Source organism: Oryctolagus cuniculus, chromosome 6 (assembly GCF_964237555.1).
Source record: "Oryctolagus cuniculus chromosome 6, mOryCun1.1, whole genome shotgun sequence".
Lineage (NCBI taxonomy): Eukaryota > Metazoa > Chordata > Mammalia > Lagomorpha > Leporidae > Oryctolagus > Oryctolagus cuniculus.
The window spans coordinates 58973579-58992070 of record NC_091437.1 but is presented as its reverse complement, the minus strand read 5'-3'; the positions used below and the strand labels follow the sequence as shown (position 1 = coordinate 58992070).

The 18492-nt window shown below is 52.3% G+C and overlaps 1 protein-coding gene across 1 annotated transcript in view; it reads left to right on the top strand.

Annotated features, from left to right (window-relative positions):
• The window catches only part of SH3PXD2B (SH3 and PX domains 2B), a 105744-nt gene that overhangs the window by 63305 nt on the left and 23947 nt on the right, over positions 1 to 18492 (top strand). The window contains exons 5-8 of the mRNA XM_051843617.2: positions 2088 to 2179; positions 9356 to 9381; positions 15114 to 15248; positions 17494 to 17598. Coding sequence (XP_051699577.2) covers positions 2088 to 2179; positions 9356 to 9381; positions 15114 to 15248; positions 17494 to 17598 — 358 coding nt within the window. The remainder of the gene's footprint in view (positions 1 to 2087; positions 2180 to 9355; positions 9382 to 15113; positions 15249 to 17493; positions 17599 to 18492) is intronic.

Here is an 18492-nt window from a genome sequence, read left to right as displayed (position 1 = left end):
GCAGCCGCCACCTCCCAGCCTCTGGAGATTTGAGATAGAGGACTGGAGTATCAGTCCTGGGCTGTCCAGTCCAAGTCTTCTCTCCAGAGCCTCCATTTCTCCTTCTCTAAAAGGGGCCAGGCCTGCAGGATTGCATCCAGTGACTCAGATGGATCATTCCAGGAGCCATCAGGTGCTGAGCCAGGGTCAGAGAGTGTTGTGATTGCCGACTGGGGGAGCTGCAAGATACTTGCACGCAGAGAAGCAGGGATGCACGTGGTCCAGCTCCTTCGTTATGCGGCTCCAACTGCTGGAGCTGCAGGATTTCCAAGAAGGGAGAGCCACAGGGGCCCTGCTCATCCTGGGCAGGAACATGACCAGAAAGAGGACGAGGGTCAGAAAGGGGAGGTGGGCCCCACAGATGTGTGCAGTTATTATCCATCAATGAAAAGGGTATTTCTGATGATCTAGAAAACAGGGAGTGAGAGGCTGGGGAGGAGATGCCTGCTCCTTTCCCTCTTGGGACGCCACCTCAGTCCCTGGGGATTTACCCAGAGCAGGAGCTACTTAAGGACTAATTTTTAAAAAGCCAGTGAGCATTTAGGTTAGCATCCTTTACCCTGGACAGACAGAAGAGTGGCCCCTGACCAGGCCAGGTGCCCTACTGAACCACCCACCCACCCACATTGTGTGTTTCCACTGTAAGTAGGGGGTGAGTTTGTTAGCTCCTGACTCAAAAATCCTGTAGGGTCAGCCGCTCGTCCATTGACAGCTAAATGGGTGAGCAAAATGTGGTCCACACGGTGGAACATTATTCAGCCTTAAAAAGGAAGGAAATTCTGACACGTGCCATGGCATCGATGGGTCCTGAGGACATTTTTCTAAGCAAAGTCAGCCAGACACAAAAGGACCATTACCCTGCTTTCCACTTACATGGAGACCAAAAGTCGGTGGTGGCTGCCGGTTGGGGGAGGGGGTGTGAGTTGGGGGTTATTGTATAGTGGGTGCAGAGTTTCAGTTGTGCGAGGTGAAAAGAGTTTTGTGGATGGATGGTGGTGATAGTAGTACAATATGCATGTGCTGATGCTACTGCCCTGTACCCTTGAGAATAGTTAAGATAACAAAAGATAATAGTTAACAATCTCTAAAAGTTCATGGAGGGACTGTGGTCTACTGTGTTAAGCCACCGCATGTGGCACCAGCATCCCATATGGGCACCAGTTCAAGTTCCGGCTGCCCTGCTTCCAGTCCAGCTCCCTGCTGATGTACCTAGGAAAGCAGCAGAGGATAGCCCAAGTGCTTAGGCCCCTGCACCCAAATGGGAGGCCTGGAAGAGGCTCCTGGCTTCAATCTGGCCTAGCCCAGGCTGTTGCAGCCATTTGGGGAATGAACCAGCAGATGGAAGATTCTCTGCTTCTCCCTCTCTCTCCCTGTGTAAATCTGTTTTTCAAATAAATAAAATAAATCTTTTTTAAAAAATTCATGTAAATGCATATTAGGAAAAATATGCATAGATTTCAAAAATTTTTATTAAACTGATCTTTTAATTCCATTTTCCACAAGCTTTTGGACATGCCGTTGTATGCAAGCATGTTAGAAAGAAACTAAATGTCCACCAGTATGATACATGTATGCACTAGGTGTCCAGCATGCGGTGTTGATGATATTGTGGAAGAACAACACAGTAGCATGAAGCTCACAATGTATTGTTAAGAGAAACCATCTGTTTGCAAAATCACATGTACAGTATGGTCTGATTTTCTGTAAATGTGTGTATATTATTTGTGCAAGTATGCTTTTAATATGTGCATGTGTGTATATTTATATACATAATAGCGTGTGTGTATGTATATGTGTGTGTGTGTGTGTGTGTGTGTGTTCCTCAGACCAACAGCATCAGCATCACCAGGGAATTTGTTAGAAATACACGTTCTTTGTTCCCGTCAAAGACTCAGTGAGTCAGAATCCCCGGGGCGGGACCCAGAGATCCGTGTTTGAGTAAAGCCGGGCCCGTGAGCCTGAGGCCTGCCCGAGTTCGAGGCCGGAGCCTGGTAGCACTCCTGACAGTCCATGCTGCTTCGAGACTCAGCTGCGTCTCTCTTCCGCAGGCTCTGATCCAGCTGCCGCCCTATATCTCCCAGTGTGACGAGGTGCTGCAGTTCTTTGAGACGCGACCTGAGGACCTGAATCCCCCAAAAGAGTAAGTTGGTTTGGGGACTTCCCCAGAAGCTGCCCAGCAGTGCGGCCAGCCCCAGGAGGGCCCAAAGTCAAGCAAAGCAGAACCCAAGGCAGATCTCACTGATGAGACCCACAAGCCCTCGCTGCAGTCTGCCTTCACAGTAGCTGTGAGCAGCGCTGGTCCCCGATGGCGGGGGTGGGAAGCTGACTGAGTGCCACTCCCGTGATCCCATGATGCTCTCTGATGACCCACAACACTTCTCAAAGGTGACGGAGCAGGGCTGACCATGAGCCAGCCCCTGAGCGGGATCACCTCAGTGTCTGCAGAGGTGGGCGTGCCCAGGCATGCCCGGTTGAAGATCCCTTATCTGAAATGCCTGGGACCAGGGGTATTGCAGACTTTTCCAGATATTAAATCTTGGCTTATTTATAATGAGATTATACTGGCGATGGGACCCAAGTCTAAACATAAGTTTCATTTAGGTTTCACGTGCACACTCTATGCATAGCCTGAAGGTGATTGTGTGCAGTGTTTTCTAATTTCATGGTGTGGAATTTTTCATTTGTGGTGTCATGTTGACTCTCAAAGTTTTGGTTTCTGAAGCATCTCAGATTAGATGTGGATGCATAATGACAGACCTGCAGGCCCTAGGGCCAACGAGCGGCAGTGGCATTGTGTGATCCTGACCAGCGAGGCTCCCCGGTGGTCCAGTCCTGCCTCCCTCTCACTTCTCCCTGCAGTGGACAGGCTCAGCTGTCCCTGCACATCCAGTGCCCTAGACACACAGCAGCATCGCATAAAATCAAACACTGCCCATTTGCCAGTGTACGCACCAACTCCCCTGCCTGCCACCAACACCGACCTATGCCTGGTGCTTTGTTGTTTGTTTTATTTATTTATTTGAGCTGCTTACAGAGAGAGAGAGAGAGAGAGCGCGCGCTTCCATCTGCTGGTTCACTCCCCCAAATGGCTGCAGATGACTGCAAATGGCCGCAAATGTCCAGCACTGGACCAGGCCGAAGCCAGGAGCCTGAAAGTCCATCCAGGTCTCCCAGCTGGTAGGCAGGGGCCCAAGCACTTGAGCCATCTTCCCTACTTTCCCAGGCACAGTAGCCAGGAGACGGATTGGAAGTGAACAGCCAGGACTCAAAGCAGCACTCATGTGGATGCTCCTCGCTTGAGCCTGCCAATTGCCCACCGATTGCCCATGGTGGCAGCAGTGCCGCGGCTGACACCTGCTCCACAGACAGCGGATGTCAGAGAGTGCACTGTGCATTTGACACAGGTCCTGATAGAAAGACCCCGGTTGCTTTTTGGAAGGGAATCTGTTGGGATCACAAAATTTATTTTTAAAATAGAATTGTCAGGACAAAGCATCAAAGAATTTTTTTTTAAGATTTATTTATTTATTTGAGAGTCAAGAGTTACACAGAGAGAGGAGAGGCATAGAGAGAGAGAGGTCTTCCATCTGCTGGTTCACTCCCCAATTGGCCGCACAACGGCTGGAGCTGTGCTGATCCGAAGCCAGGAGCCAGGAGCTTCCTCTGGGTCTCCCACATGGGTGCAGGGGCCCAAGGACTTGGGCCATCTTCCACTGCTTTCCCAGGCCATAGCAGAGAGCTGGAATGGAAGTGGAGCAGCCGGATCTTGAACCGGTGCCCATATGGGATGCCGGCACTTCAGGCCAGGGCGTTAATCTGCCACGTCATAGCACCAGCCCCAGCATCAAAGAATTTTAAGAAGAGAAGCCAGGACATTTGTCTGGGTGCACATGCAGCAACCTTCAGGATCAAGCAGAGGTGGCACACACCTTGGAGGGGGTCGCTCAGGACCAGGGGTTCACCCCACACACAGATGAGTAAACTGAGTCAGATCCAGTAGATGCCGTATCCTGGGACCAGCACAGGGTAAGCACAGCTCCAGAGCACACAGAGACAGTCCCCAGGGACTCCACATTGCCAGCCTTTTGAATCACGAGGGAATGTCTCGCCAGCGTGGGAGCCAAGACACAGTTCCATAAATTAAAAAAAAAAAAAAAGATAAAGATACAGAATTAGTATAACTGTGATACTGTGAGTTTTGGTTCTTTTTTACTTTTGAGAGAGAAAAGCAAGTTTTATTTAAGTCAGAAACCTGCTGCAGTGGCCAAGGGAGGGGCTCCAAGAGCAGCAGACCCAGGAGGGGGTGGGGTTTTAAGCACAGTTTAATCAGTTAAAAGGTGAGGACAAAACCCGTGAAAGGCGGATTTGTAAGCTTGTTTGCCCTGTTTGCTGAGAGTCTTTAGCCCACACTGGCTAACGGTTCCTCCCTGGTGTTTTTGATGTTTGTGTCTGGTAAACATTCCCCAGCTTTTAAGGCCGTCACAGTACACAGTGAAATGTCCTCAAAGCACCTGTCTCTGTGGTCCTCCTTGCCTTTCAGGGTTAAATTGCTAATCGAGGCTCAGAGCCTCTGGCTTCAGATAGTTTCCAGGCAAGATGACTCAAAGAATATGGAGTTTATCACGTTCAAAAGCAACCAGTTAATGGGGCTGGTGCTATGGTGTAGCAGGTTAAGCTGCCATCTGCGACACTGGCATCCCACATGGGCACCAGTTTGAGTCCCAGCTGCTCCACTTATCCAGCTCCCTGCTAATGCACCCTGGAAAGCAGCAGAGGATGGCCCAAACTCATGGGCCCTTACACCCATGTAGGAGACCCAGATGAAGCTCCTGGCTCATTGCAGCCATTTGGGAAATGAACCAGCAGATGGAAAATCTCTCTCTATCTCTGCCTTTCAATTAAATAAATCTCAAAAAAAAAAAAAAGAAAAAGAAAAAGAAAAGAAAAGAAAAAAAGCAACCAGATAAAAACGATCATTCCTATTTTACAGATGAGGAAGGTGAGGTTCGGGACAATAAGAGACCTGCCCAGGGTCATGCAGTTTGGATGAGGTGGAAGTGAACTTCCTCCAGGTCCGCCCAATTTGAACTTAAGCTCTGAGCAGCCTCTGTGTGTGTTTCCCACAAGAGGGACCACATGGAAGAACAGCGAAGAGCCCATGGTTCTAGTCCTGGCTTCACCTCTCCTGGGCTGCCTAGGCTTAGGCTCACTCACTTGGCCTCAGGGCTTCTGCTTACTGCACTGTGAAGAGGGACCAGGAGTGCCCCCAAGGGTGACAGTGACAGTGAGGACAGAGTGACTGCCAGCCCTCTGGAGGAGTCAGGCTGTTGGGGCAATGTCAGGTGGCTTGTGACACTCTCTGGCCTCCTGTCTCTGGTGGCCATGGCAGTATGTTCCACTCTTGCTTGCTGGCTGCTGCTTGTAGAAACAGCTCCGGGGCCAAGAGTTCTTGACCCGACGCCACCTCCAGCCAGGAGGCCCAGCGTTGTTGGTCCCCAGGCCCAGTGCTGGGCGCCGGGACATAAGCATGAGTGGCACAGACACAGCCCGTGTCTACAGGGAGCTGCCTGCCCCTTCTACCCAGGCGGACCCATCACTCCTCCCTTCTGATGACATCACGTCACCTGCTCTGCCCTGTGGTGGGATTATTGGAGGCTGGAGTGAAATGACGGATGGGAACATCAGGAAGTGACCAGCAGTCTTCTGCAGCCAGGGACTCAAGTCACAGTGACCACCAAAATCCCCCGGGCTACTGTGCATGGTCATTCAGAGGATCCACTGCTTCCCCTGTTGCTGGAGTTAGCTGTGTTCTCATACTTTAAGGAGAGTCTGTTAACTCACATCTTTATTTTTAGTTATTCTTTTGAGAGAGAGAGAGAGAGAGAGAGAGAGCTCCCATCTGCTAGTTACTCCCCAGATGGCCACAATAGCAAGGGCTGTGCCAAGCTGGAGCCAGGAGCTGGGAACTCAGTCTGGGTCTCCCACATGGGTAGCAGCGACCCAAGCACTTGCCATCACCTGCTGCCCTCCCAGTGTGTGCGTTAGCAGGAAGTTGAAAGAAGGAGCAGGACCAGGACTCAAACCCAGACACTCCCATCTGGAACACAGGTGTCCTGACCATTGTCTTCACTGCTGGCCCACACCTGCCTCTCCCCACTACATAAAGGGAAGAATACTAACAAATGGCTGATTTTTTCAGTGCTGTGGTGAGGCTGGGACACAGAATGTATGTGCAGTGTCTGGCACATAGTAGGTACACAATTTTCATAGCTCCTCCTCTGATAGTCAGGGTCAAAATGCTTGAGTTCGTGATCTAGGCCAGATCAGACCCAGGAACCTGGAACTCCATCTGGTTCATGGGTGGCAGGGACACATGTACTTGACACCTCCCAGAATGCACATTTGTAGGAAGCTGGGTCTGAAATGGAGGAGCAGGGACTCGTCTGGGCACCCTGATACAGAACTTGAGTGTCCGAGGTGGCATCTCAACCTCTGTATCAAATGCCCACCCCTGCGTGAACTTTTTCTGTGTGTCTGGTTGCAAGAGGTTTCCTGGCAGGGAGGGGTAGGTGCCATCTCTGTCCCTTCCCAGCTGTGTGGCTTTAGAGAGGTGACCTGACTTTTCTGAGCATCAGGGTCCTGCGTGTGAAGCCCACTGTCTCCGTGGGGCCAGTGCTTACCAAACAGTGCTTTCCTGCTTCTAAGCCAAGTTTTGCAGGGAAGGGAAACAGGTAGGGGAGAAGTTGTCCGGGGCCCCAGGCGGCTCTGGAGCGCACCAGGGAGGCTCAGCTGGACCCTCGTCCTTGGTTTAGGGAGCAGTGCATGGCAAAGATGGCTGCTGGACAGGCTCAGTCTCTCGATCAGGATCCCGAAGCTCATACCCAAGTTAGGGCTGGGGACGGGAATTCTGGGTCTTCCCTAGTGGGTTTCCAGGGAGGGAAGTGAAGGGTTCTCTCGGAGTGGTTTTCTCGGAGGAGGGTTTTGCTGCCTTGAATGGGGACACCCCCACGCAGTCCTGCCCTCAGCCCCTGCTGGGCCAGGGGAAGCAGGCAGCAGGAGCCCAGGCCTTGAGCTAGTCCAGAGTGTGGCCAGGCTCACAGCCTGGGTGGCCCTTCTTGGAGGCGGTGCTTTGTGGAGAGGCAGCCTCAGAGGGCCTTGGTTAGCACATGGAAAGACAGTCAAAGACTGCAGCCAGACTTCCTGGGACTAGAACCCCAGGGATCTCTGGACCTCAGCGTCTGCTCCTGCAACATGGAAGGGTCACCCCAGAACATTCAGTGGGTCAGGCCAGGTGCAGCAGTCCTTCCAGGACCCTGGACTGAGCGAGCGCAAGTGAAAGGGAGCAAGGATACCCACTCTTGCCCTTTGCCTTCCCTGTCCGAGGGCTATGAAGCCAGCCTCGAGGATATAGGACGTCAGGACCAGCGCAGCTCAGCTCCACTGCAGGGCCAGGCGTCCAGGACTTGCGGCCCCAGGCTCCCGGGCCTGGCCTCGCTCCCTTCCTTCTCTGGAGTTTGCCCTGAGCGTGATTCCGTGGTGGCTAAAAACCCAGACTTTAGAATCAGACACTGAGCAGGTGTCTCTCCAGAGAAGATGCACAAGTGGCCAATAAGCATGTGATAAGACGCTCCACATCATCAGCCCGCAGGAAGTGCCAGTCCCAGCGAGGGTGAGACGCCTCTTCGTAGCCGAGGGACGGCTGCGGTCAGGGCACCAGCAGCACATGCTGTCCAGGAGGCAGAGAAGCCGAGCTTTCGTACATTGCAGGTGGGGATGGTAGAGTTGGGCAGCTGCTGTGGAAAACAACCTGGCAGCTTCTCAATTCAGTAGTCACCGTATGCCCAGCAATTCTGCTCGCACGTGTGAATGCAAGAGAAATGAAACAAGCTTGCATGCAGATGTGCAGAGACACGTTCTTTGTAATAGCCACCGAGTGGAAACAACCCCAAAACGCCCATCAGATGGTGAACAGATAAACAAATTAGGGTCCCTTACGATGGGGCATGATGCAGCCGTGAAAGAGAATGAAGTATGGTACACGCTGCAACGCGGACAGATCAGGAAAACATTTTGCTAAGAAAGAAGCCAGACACGAGAAGGCACTGTGTGGTTCCATTTGTAGGGAGTGTCCAGCATAGGCAAATCTCAGGAGGCAGCAGGCAGGTTCGTGATGGCTAGGGACCAAGAGGAGTGGGTGTGGCGTTTCTCTTGGGGAGTGATGAAGCCGCTCTGGAATTAGATGGTTGCACAGCCTTGTGGATGTACAACAGACCAGCCGATTGCATGCTTGCAGATGAATGGTATGGCGTGTTTAGTAATCTCAGTTTTTAACAACATGGATACAGTGGGGCCCAGATCCTGGCTGGGCTGTTTGGCTAGCCCTGTGGCTTTGGGCAAGTTACTGAACCTCTCTGTGCCTCCTTTTCCTTACCTACTAAATGGGGATAAAAATAGTACTTGTTATGGCTTTTGTATTTCCTGAGTGAGCTGCAAGGGCCTAGCAGGTTGCTGGCACCGGATGGTAGCATCTGTCCCAATCCAATTATCGGATACCTTATTACCACTGGCATAATTGACTTGAAAGGACCTCTCTATGCCCTGATTTGTCGCACTGTAGTCACACACAGTCGTAGTGGGAATTGTGATGCTTGATAAGTGTAAGGGAGTCCTTATCATTCCCTTTGAATTTCAGCCTAGGGTAGTGCCCCCCCCCCATGTCACTCATAGTGTCTCATGGTAATCCTGTCTGAGCAGCTGCCCTGCCTCGCGTCCCCACCAGCCACGTGTGAGTGCCGACTCTGCACCCCCAACGGCATGTGTTGTTCCTGTTCTGATTGCAGCCCTCCTACAGGCGTGAGGAGTGTCACTGTAACCGGCATTGGCGCTGCTTAAGTGTCGTGTGCCCTGCTGTCTGCACTCCTCCCCAGGCTCCGTGCATTCCCCTTTCTACCAGGCACTTTCGGCTCCAAGTCTAGGCTTCAGGGAGCCCGCGCAGTGAGACAGGGACCTCCACTGTGCCTGACAGGGAGGCAGCTCATGCAATGTGGGGCCTGACTCCTGTTTCTAGACTGTGGAGCGCCTTTCGACTCCTCCCTAGGGCCCTCTCTGCTACCAATCAGTGGAGACATTGGTCCCTAGGGTGCCAGGACCTAAGAGGAACAAACTCTTTCTTTTTGAAGAAGTCTGGGTCCCTAGGGCCGGCTTGGATTGTACTCATTGGCTGGCGCTGTGGGGTGGGAAATGCATTGACTAACTTGTCAATACACAGTAAATACTGACTTGTTTCTCCATCTCGTCCCTTTTCTTTCCTCTACAGGGAGCACATTGGGAAAAAGAAATCTGGTAAGCATATTTTCCACTTTCTCATACTCCTACTGAGCACTGGCTGGGTTCCAGGCCCTGGGTTCCACATCGGGGATACAGTGATGTGAACAGGTGGATGGATGAATGCTGGGTAGATGGATGCATGCATGAGTGGATGAGTGGGTATATGGATGCACTGACGGATGGGTTGATGGATGGTTGGATGATGCATTAATACTTAATGGATAGATGGATGGATGGTGAATGGATGGATTGATGTTTGTTGGATGGATAGATTGATGGGTGGGTTGGTGTGTGGACAGATGGATGGATGATTCCTTGATGCTTAATGGATGGATGGATGGATGGATGAAAGGATGGGTCAATGTTTGATTGATTGGCTGCTGTCCACTCTGTTACCCAAAAGGATCTGCGCCTGTTTCACTCTGTACCAGAGCATTTCGAGGTAGATGAGACCTGGTGCCTTTCCCTGAGGATGCCTTCAGGAAGCAGACAGGCATCTACCCAGGCTCGCTACGGGGGGTGAAATGCCCTTGTTCTGCTTTGTGCAGAGTCTTGGTAGCTCAGAGCCTGCTTCTCATGTGCTGGGAAGGGGTCAGGAAGAGGGGACCATGGGTCCTGGAGAATGACTCCCACGCAGTGCAGGGCACTCTGAGCGAGGGGCCAGCACACCTGCAGGCTGGGAGGTGGGGTTGTGCTGTCCATCCGGGCCCGATCCGTTCGGTGGCCGCAGCGTGGGGCCCCCGCCTCTGCAGTTCCCTACAGGAAGCCACCATTCTGGGCAGAGGCAAATGCAACCTGGAGCAATTCACGCACTCATTCCACTGCCCCTGAAGTCAGTCCTCCTCCTTCCTGACGATCCCCTCATTCCTTGGACGACACAGCTGCTTTGATCAGAAGCAGTCCTGGGGAGAGCAGTGGGAATCTGTCCACACGGAACAGTGATTGAGTTCTCACGGGACTGGGACTCATGAAAACCCAGGTTAGCAACAGCCCGGCTTTTTCTTCCCACCACGCAGAGCACCTCCTACAACGGCAGAGACCCTGGCCCACACTCACCTGGAGCCAGTGCGGCCTTCAGACCTTCTGGGATTCCAAGTTCTTTAATGTCCTTCAGTTCCAGGAGGGCTGGGGGATTTGATAAGCATAAAGCAAGGGCAGGGCAAGGCAAGCAGAGATCCCACGTGTGGTAAAGGATGCTGCCTGTCAGTGTCTCTGTAAAATGGCAATGATAATAGTAATCCGTCCAGTGGAGCCTTAGAACAGTGCCTGGCACATTGTAAGGATGTATGTTTTCTGCTATTTTCATTGCTGCTTCCACTGCTGTTACTTAAAGCATACCGGTGTCCCTGACCCCCTTCAGTAGCAATTGCACATTCAACAGCCATGGTCATCCTCAGCACCAGAGGTGCCCCCGGTAGAGGCTGCAGTCAGCTTTGCCGGCCCCTCCCCCCGGGCCATTCTTAGAGGGAAGATGGGGGAGGGGAAGGAGGATTCAGATCTCTCTGGGTCGAGGTACGGCATCTGGATTTAACTCTAGCCTTTTCCCAGCCAGTCTGTTTATGGCTGTACTTTCTAATAGGTACTGGCCAGGCCGTGGTATCCTGCTCAAGCTGTAAATAGTCCTTGAGCCCGGGGATAATTATACGTTTCTTTTTTGTTTCTTTTTTTTCTTTTTTGACAGGCAGAGTGGACAGTGAGAGAGAGAGACAGAGAGAAAGGTCTTCCTTTGCCATTGGTTCACCCTCCAATGGCCACTGCAACCGGCGCACTGCGGCCGGTGCACCGTGCTGATCCGATGGCAGGAGCCAGGTACTTATCCTGGTCTCCCATGGAGTGCAGGGCCCAAGCACTTGGGCCATCCTCCACTGCACTCCCTGGCCACAGCAGAGAGCTGGCCTGGAAGAGGGGCAACCGGGACAGAATCTGGTGCCCCGACCGGGACTAGAACCCGGTGTGCCGGCGCTGCAAGGCGGAGGATTAGCCTAGTGAGCCGCAGCGCCGGCTATATGTTTCTTTGAAAAGACAGCGAGGAGCTGCCACTCTCAGGCCGGTCACAGAGTTTCTGGTTTTGAACATGCAGCCACTTTCCCTGGAAGCAGCGGGTGGGAGGAAGGCGACGGCTCTGGGGGGTTGTGAAAACCAGGTGTGCTGTCTGCCGAGCCTGATGCAGAGACTGGTCTGGAAAGACAGGAAGCTCTCATTTGCGGTGACCACGCCCATCATGCACCTGCAGGGGCAGTGGACGGTGTATTCATAGTTCAGCCACGTGGCACACGGCACCCCTCCTCATTCAGAGAACCCATGCTGGGATTAGCCTTGTTCCCTAACTGACCTTCGAACGCTTCCTTTATTTTAGAGCCAGCCTTCTTGATTTAATTTTAAAGGAATTTAATGTTTTTCTGACGAACGGCCCACATTCCTGTGCCAGAACTGTCGGTGGAAGAAGGCGGATCTGTCTCTGCCACTTCCCTCTCACAACCCCCTGGCTGTCCCTGCGGACTCTGGCTAACATGGCCTCAAGTTCTGCTTATCCTGCAGGAAACAAAGGAACAGGCAAAACCCTCTTGTCACAGTGCAACAAATCGTCTCATTCTTTCAGGGAAACTTTTCTTCCTTTACTGGTGGAAGCAGTCTTGTTTGCTGATTCTCTGAGCAAGCCTGGCATAAAGTGGGTTTCCGGAAGGGAGGTCCACTTTAACCACTGAAGGAAGAAAACACCCGGATTGAAAGCCTCTGCAGTGGGTTAGGCACTGTCCCAGGTGACAGGACTTAATGATAAAAATCTCCCTTTTACTGTCAAGCCAGCTTCTTCCTCCTGGACTCTTCCTTCTCTCATATCGTCGGCTAGGCCACAAGAGTGACAGTCCTTGCCTCGGAATCCTTTGATCTCACACTTGGCAGCTGCTAGAATTTAGCTACATGCCTCAGCTTTGGGATTACTGTGATAATGGTGAGGCACTAGTAGAGCTTGGCTGCAATATCACGTCTCACCAGTAGGTGTCTTCACTTGGCACCTAAATGGTCTGAAGCCCAGTTTGAGATTCCTGGTGGATCAAATGACTGGGGTTCTTTTTCCTGCGTTTTTGTAAAGTGAACCAAGTCACATGCAAAAGGCTTGCTCAAGAAGAAAGGCTAAAAAAGTAGCTCCATGCACTCTTCTCTGAACCACTTCATGGCAGAGAACCACAGGCTAAGCCCCAGATCTTGTGTGTGACAGTAACAGAGAAAATAATTAGTGTGCTTGGTTTGTTGTTGGACACCCCAGTGGAAATGCGTGTTCTCACACAGAGTCCTGCCTTGCAGGCAGAGGGAATGTCACACTCGGGCCTTCCAGATGGTTCCCCCTTCCCTCAAGTCATGGGGACACATTTGAATGAGCTGATCCTGTCCTCGTGGGTATCTTCCCCAAGGTATAGAGGAGGTGCCAGCCCAGGCCCTGTACTAGGCTAGGATGTGCGCTTGCCAGCCCAGAGTCTAAATGCTCATCTCCTGGCTTCCTGTCATGCTCATGGCAAGTCCCATGATTCCCTGATTCTGACTCCGTTCCTAGTTTTGCCACATGCCGTTTGCAATCAGGAGAGTCGGTGCAGAAACGAACAGAGCAGTGCATTTGTCAGAGGTCCTAAAAATTGTAATGTGGTACACTAGTGCTGCTATCAGGTGTTAAAACAGGCTGGCAGCAGTGGAACTTAAGGGAAAAAAAGATTTGTTTTATTTATTTGAAAGGCAGAGTAGCAGAGAGGGAGCGAGAGACAGAGAGAGAATGAGATATACCAATGAGATCTACCCACTTGTTCACTCCCCAAATGGCTGCAACAACTGGGCCTGGGCCTGGAGCCCAGAACTCCATCCAGGTCTCCCGTGTGGGTAGCAGGAGCCCAAGTACTTGGATCATCCTCCATTCCCCTCCCGGGCACATTAGCAGGGAGCTGGATTGAAAGCAGGGCAGCTGGGACTCAAACCGTTAAAATAGCGTCTTCACCTGCTGTGCCCCAGCGGCCCCAGCAGGTGAACTTCTGAACAAAGTAACCCGGCTTAACTGGGTCCCTGCTTGACTGAAGCCTCTGCTACTCTCATCAAGGAGTCCCTGTGGTTGCCAGTAGAGGGCAGAAGTTCAATGGTAGCTGTCAGCTGTGGGTGCTCCCCAGGGCAGGCCGGTGAGCCAGCAGTCACACACCACTCCACTACCAGATGTATTTGGGCGCAGAAGGGTGGAATTTCCTGCATTTATCAGTGATTTATGAAAACAATAAGAAGGGATATTTGAAGTCAAGATGTTCAGAAACCCAGAGCCCTGTGATCACATGTGGCAAGCTGCTCTCTCGATGCACTCACCCTGCGGCTTTTCCAAAGTCACATCTGGGATGGGTCTTATGTCCCTGCCTCTCACATGGGAGGCCCAGATGGAGTTCTGGCTCCTGGCTTCAGGCCGGTCCAGCTCTGTCTGTGTGGGCATTTGGGAGTGAACTTGCGGACTGGAGACCGATCTCTGCCTTCCCATACTCCCTGTCTCTTGTCTGTCACTCTGCCTTTCAAATAAGTAAAGAAATAAATATTTTTTTAAAGATTTTATTATTGATTTGAGAGGCAGAATCAAAGATGAAGAGAGGGAGAGACAAAGAGAGAGGTCTTCCATCTGCTGGTTCATTCCCCAAACAGCCAGAATGGCCAGGGCTGTGCCAATCCAGAGCCAGGAGCTTCTTCTGGGTCTCCCATGCCGGTGACAGGGGCCCAGTTAGTGGAGCCATCACTGGCACCTCCTAGAACACACCTCCGCTGGAAGCCGGATCAAAAATGGAGGAGCCAAGACCTGAAGCAGGCACTCTGATTCGGAATGTGGGCATCCCAAGTGGTGCCTTAACCTCCATGCCGAAGGCGCACCCCCAGAGTCCACACTGCTTCCTTTACCCGTGCAGCCCCACCTGCTGTGAGCCAGGCCTAACCTCTGGGCTCTCGGTTGTGAGCATGCTTTCCTTACTCATGGGGCTTCAGCCACCAGCCCCCTCCCAGAGCAAAAGCTCCCGGCCCCTTCCCGTCCCAGTCTCCCCTTTCCTGTCCCAGTCTCCCCTCGGCTGTGTCTCCGCTCCATGTCACCTCCCTGGGGAGGTCTTCCTGACCACCCTGCTCAACAAAGCCTTGTCTCTCCCCTTCACTCACTGCCCCAGCAATTCAGCCATCGCCAGCTCATACTTAAGTGTGTCTGTATACTACTCACACTGTGGACTTACGGGTGTGTCTGTCTCCCCACCCAGACTGCGTTACCTGAGGCTGGGAATCACCTGTTTCATCTGCTTTTGTTCCCAGCACCTGAGAGTACCCAGAACATCACCAGTGCCTTCGTGAATTGATGACTGAGTGGCTTGGGACGGATGATGGATGTATGCTTAGTTAGATAAATGACGGGTGGATGGATGGCTGTCTGGTTGGATGAATGATGGATGCTGGCAGAAGGATGGATAGATGTGAATGAATGAACTTTCCACTAGGCTGTCAGCTTCTTCGGGGCAGATACCACATCTTCGTAGTCACACACACACACACACACACACCCTTCAGTCATTGGTAAATTCTGGTGGCAGAGTGAACAAATGAATAAAAAACACACCCATGAGGTCACCGTGCACTGAGTCCTGGACTGGCTGCTTTATCTATTTGGAGGGTCCTGACCCACCTTGCTCCCCTGATTCCTATTCCTTTATGCATGGTGGTGGCAGCTGTGACATGTGATTGTTCTTTGTTGTCCAAAGGAGGTGACCTGGCCTCGGTGGACCCCATGGTCCTGGAGCAGTACGTGGTGGTGGCCAACTATCAGAAGCAGGAGAGCTCGGAGATCAGCCTCAGCGTGGGGCAGGTGGTGGACATCATCGAGAAGAATGAGTCAGGTGGGAACCTCCCCACCCCGCACTGTCACCCAGCCCCCGCATGGGAAACCCTTGGGCACTGAGAAACTACCTTACCCAGTGCAGGCGGAGGGCCTCCTAGAGTGCTCTCCGGGGTTGGTTAGTGCTGGCCCCACTCACCAGCGTCCTGCTGGCTCAGGTGTTGCTGGTTTATTGAGGCTCATGCCTCGCAAACTCCTTCAGGCTTGTAAAGCACCTGGAGACACAGTGTTGCGCACTTCACGGGACATTTACGCATTAATTTGCCTGTTGTCACCCCTGGGGTCTTCAAGAAGACTGCATCAGCGCTGGGCTTTCGTGGGACGGACACTGCACCTGTCGTTCGGCCCGCCTGCCATCCCAGGGCCCCCTGGCCACATACACTGGTCGGGCCTGGGGCAGAATGTGGTGTGATTTAGGTGTGGAGCCTGATTTCCACCTGAACTCCGCATTTCCCAGCAGTCCATGTAGCTTTATTTCTCTGCTCATCTACCAGATACCTAAATAGAGTGCCTGTGTATGACACGTAGTAGGTGCTTCCAAAGTGTGGGATTCCTTCTCTCACCTTCCTTAGCCACAAAGCAGCTGCTGCGTACCCTTGAAGGCAGAGGGGGAGAGCAGGGAACGGGCAGTTCCTCTCCAAAAACAGTGGCATAGACAAGAGTTTGTTGTGGCTTTCATGTGGCAGTGGCCACTAATATCATCTGTGACCTTGAGCAAGTCACTGAGCCTCCAGTTCCACTCAAACCGGCACTGGTGTGGGATGCCGGCTTCACAGGCTTTGGCCTCACTGGCCCCTAGGCTTATCAGCCCTGGAGTTCCATGCACACACAGGGTACTGGTAGGATGTGTTGCTTCAGCAGCTCTGGTTAGGATCTGTTTCCTTGCCTTTCCCAGCTCCTGGAAGCTGCCCACATCCCTCGGCCCCAGCCCCTTCCTGCATCTTCAAAGCCAGCAGTGCCTCACCTCTCCATGTCTGTCTTCCATAGCCGTGTCTTCCCGAGTCTTCTGCCTCTGTCTTCCAGGACTTAACCTCATAATCCCAAATGATCTCCCTATTTTAAAGTCAGCAGATAGGAACCTTAGTTCCCCATTGCCATGTAACTTAATATAGTCACAGGTTCCAGGGATGGGGGCCTACCACAAGCCCACGCGAGCCCTTCTCAGGAGACGCCCGTGGCTGGGTGAGAGTCCTCTCCAGCAGTTGCCTCTGCGGCTGGATTCCCCCTGGAACTGAGCGAATGCTAGGTCAGAGTCCCAGCTAGGTCTCAGGGCAACACTTTCAGGATCGGACAGCCCTGGGCAAAAACCACAGCTCCGCCGCGGCTGTATGAACTTGGACAAGTCTGTGTCCCTCTTCCAGCCTCAGCTTCCTCATCTGTGCAGTGGGGCCAGTGATGTGAAGCATTCATAAGATAATAAAAGGAAAGTGCTTGGGGCATCGCATCTCAGTGGAGGTGGACATTCTTTGTTCTTGTCATTTTGCATGGTCTTTCTCATCTGTCTTCCAAGCTCAGGAGAGTCTGGTTAGCCTGGGTGTAGCAGTCGGCAGCTAACATTGGTAGTTCATGGTCGTTAAGGCTGAATGGTAAGCTTTTGGCCTTTCCGTGGGTGTGAAGGCACCCAGTGGCTGAATGTAGTCAGCCCTCGGTGTCCGCGGGGTCCCTGTTGGTGACTTCAACCACCCATGGATGGAAAATGTTCCGAAACCTTGTGTGTGTACTAAACATGTGCACGTGTTTTTCTTGTCATTATTTCCTAAGCAACACAGCAAAACGACTATTTACACAGCGCTCCCATTGTAGCAGCTTGCAAGTCATCTGGAGATGATTTAAAGTGCACAGGATGTCTGTAGGTTCAGTGCAAAACCTGAGGGGCCTTCGAAAAGTTCTGGGAAAATAAGATTTAAAGTATATTCATTTTGCTGCATAAAACAATTAAAATCCATGCAGTTTTTTTCAGTACATACTTTACTTGAACTTTTTCAAGACCCCTCATGTGCATGGATTTCAAGGGTTTTTTGCACCAAAATCCACTTATCTTTTAATTCCATTTTCCACGAGCGTTTTGAAGTCCCCTCGTGCTGTGCCATCTGATATGAGGGACTTGAGCAGCCTGGGAGCTTGGTGTCTCAGGGTGGGGGGAGGGGTCCCGAAACCAGTCCCCCGTGGACACTGAGGGGGCGACACCTGGGTCGGGTTCTGACGCTGCGCCCCACTAATGCCACTGTGCACTCTCGCTTTCCCAGGTTGGTGGTTCGTCAGCACAGCTGAGGAGCAAGGCTGGGTCCCTGCCACCTGTCTGGAAGGGCAGGACGGTGTGCAGGACGAGTTCTCCATGCAGTCTGAAGAAGGTAGGAAGGAGCCCCAGCCTGCACGTGCTGGGGACAGCCCATGCGGCCACGGCCCTTGCTGGGTCACCTCTTCACCTCTCCTCCCCTGCAGCCTCTGCCTCCAAATCTCTCCGTCTCAGGCTCGGTGGCCATGACCATGAAGCCAGGCAGTGGAATTAAAGCAGAACAACAAGCCTGCCCCTTCTCGGGGCTTCTGGGGGCCAGACTGAGTGAGCCTGGGCAGTGCTTTCCCTGGGGCCCTGACACCCTCACGCGACCCCGAGGGGACCCCAGCCTGCCCTCTGTCCATGCCTCACTGCTCCCCCCTAGACTTGTTCTGGTGGTCAGGCACTGCTTCCTTCCTTCTCATTTGCAAGGCACTTGATGCCTTCTGTGGAAAGACCTCTGCTGCCTCTGGTGGTTAAACGGCTGTGTCGAGGTGCAGGGTGGGGGCTGACTGCCCCACACGCTTCCGTTTTCCGCTGGCCCTTCTTCCACGTGTCCTACCACATCGGCAATACCAAGCCACCTCCCTCTCCCCCTGGAAACATTCCTGAGAGTGGAGCAGGAGTTCCCTTCACTCCTCAGCAGGGGTCTTGGAGACAGACCTGGATTTGAACATCACGTACTGGCGAAGGGCTCTTGGGCCGGTGACTGAACCTCTCTAAGCCCCAGCTGCAACTGGAAACGATGGTGGCAGCTAAGGCTTCAAGAAGTTCATGGAAAGTGGGACTAAAAGATAAATGTATTGTAGGGGAAAATATTTTGAAATGTGTGCATAGTTTTTTGATAACATGTATTTTCCATATACTTTTTGCAAACCCTTCATATGCTGGTGGGATTTTGCTTTTTGGCTCTTGGTGGGATTTTTTTGAGTTTTGGAGGTTTTGTTTTGTTTTGTTTTTGTGTTTGTGT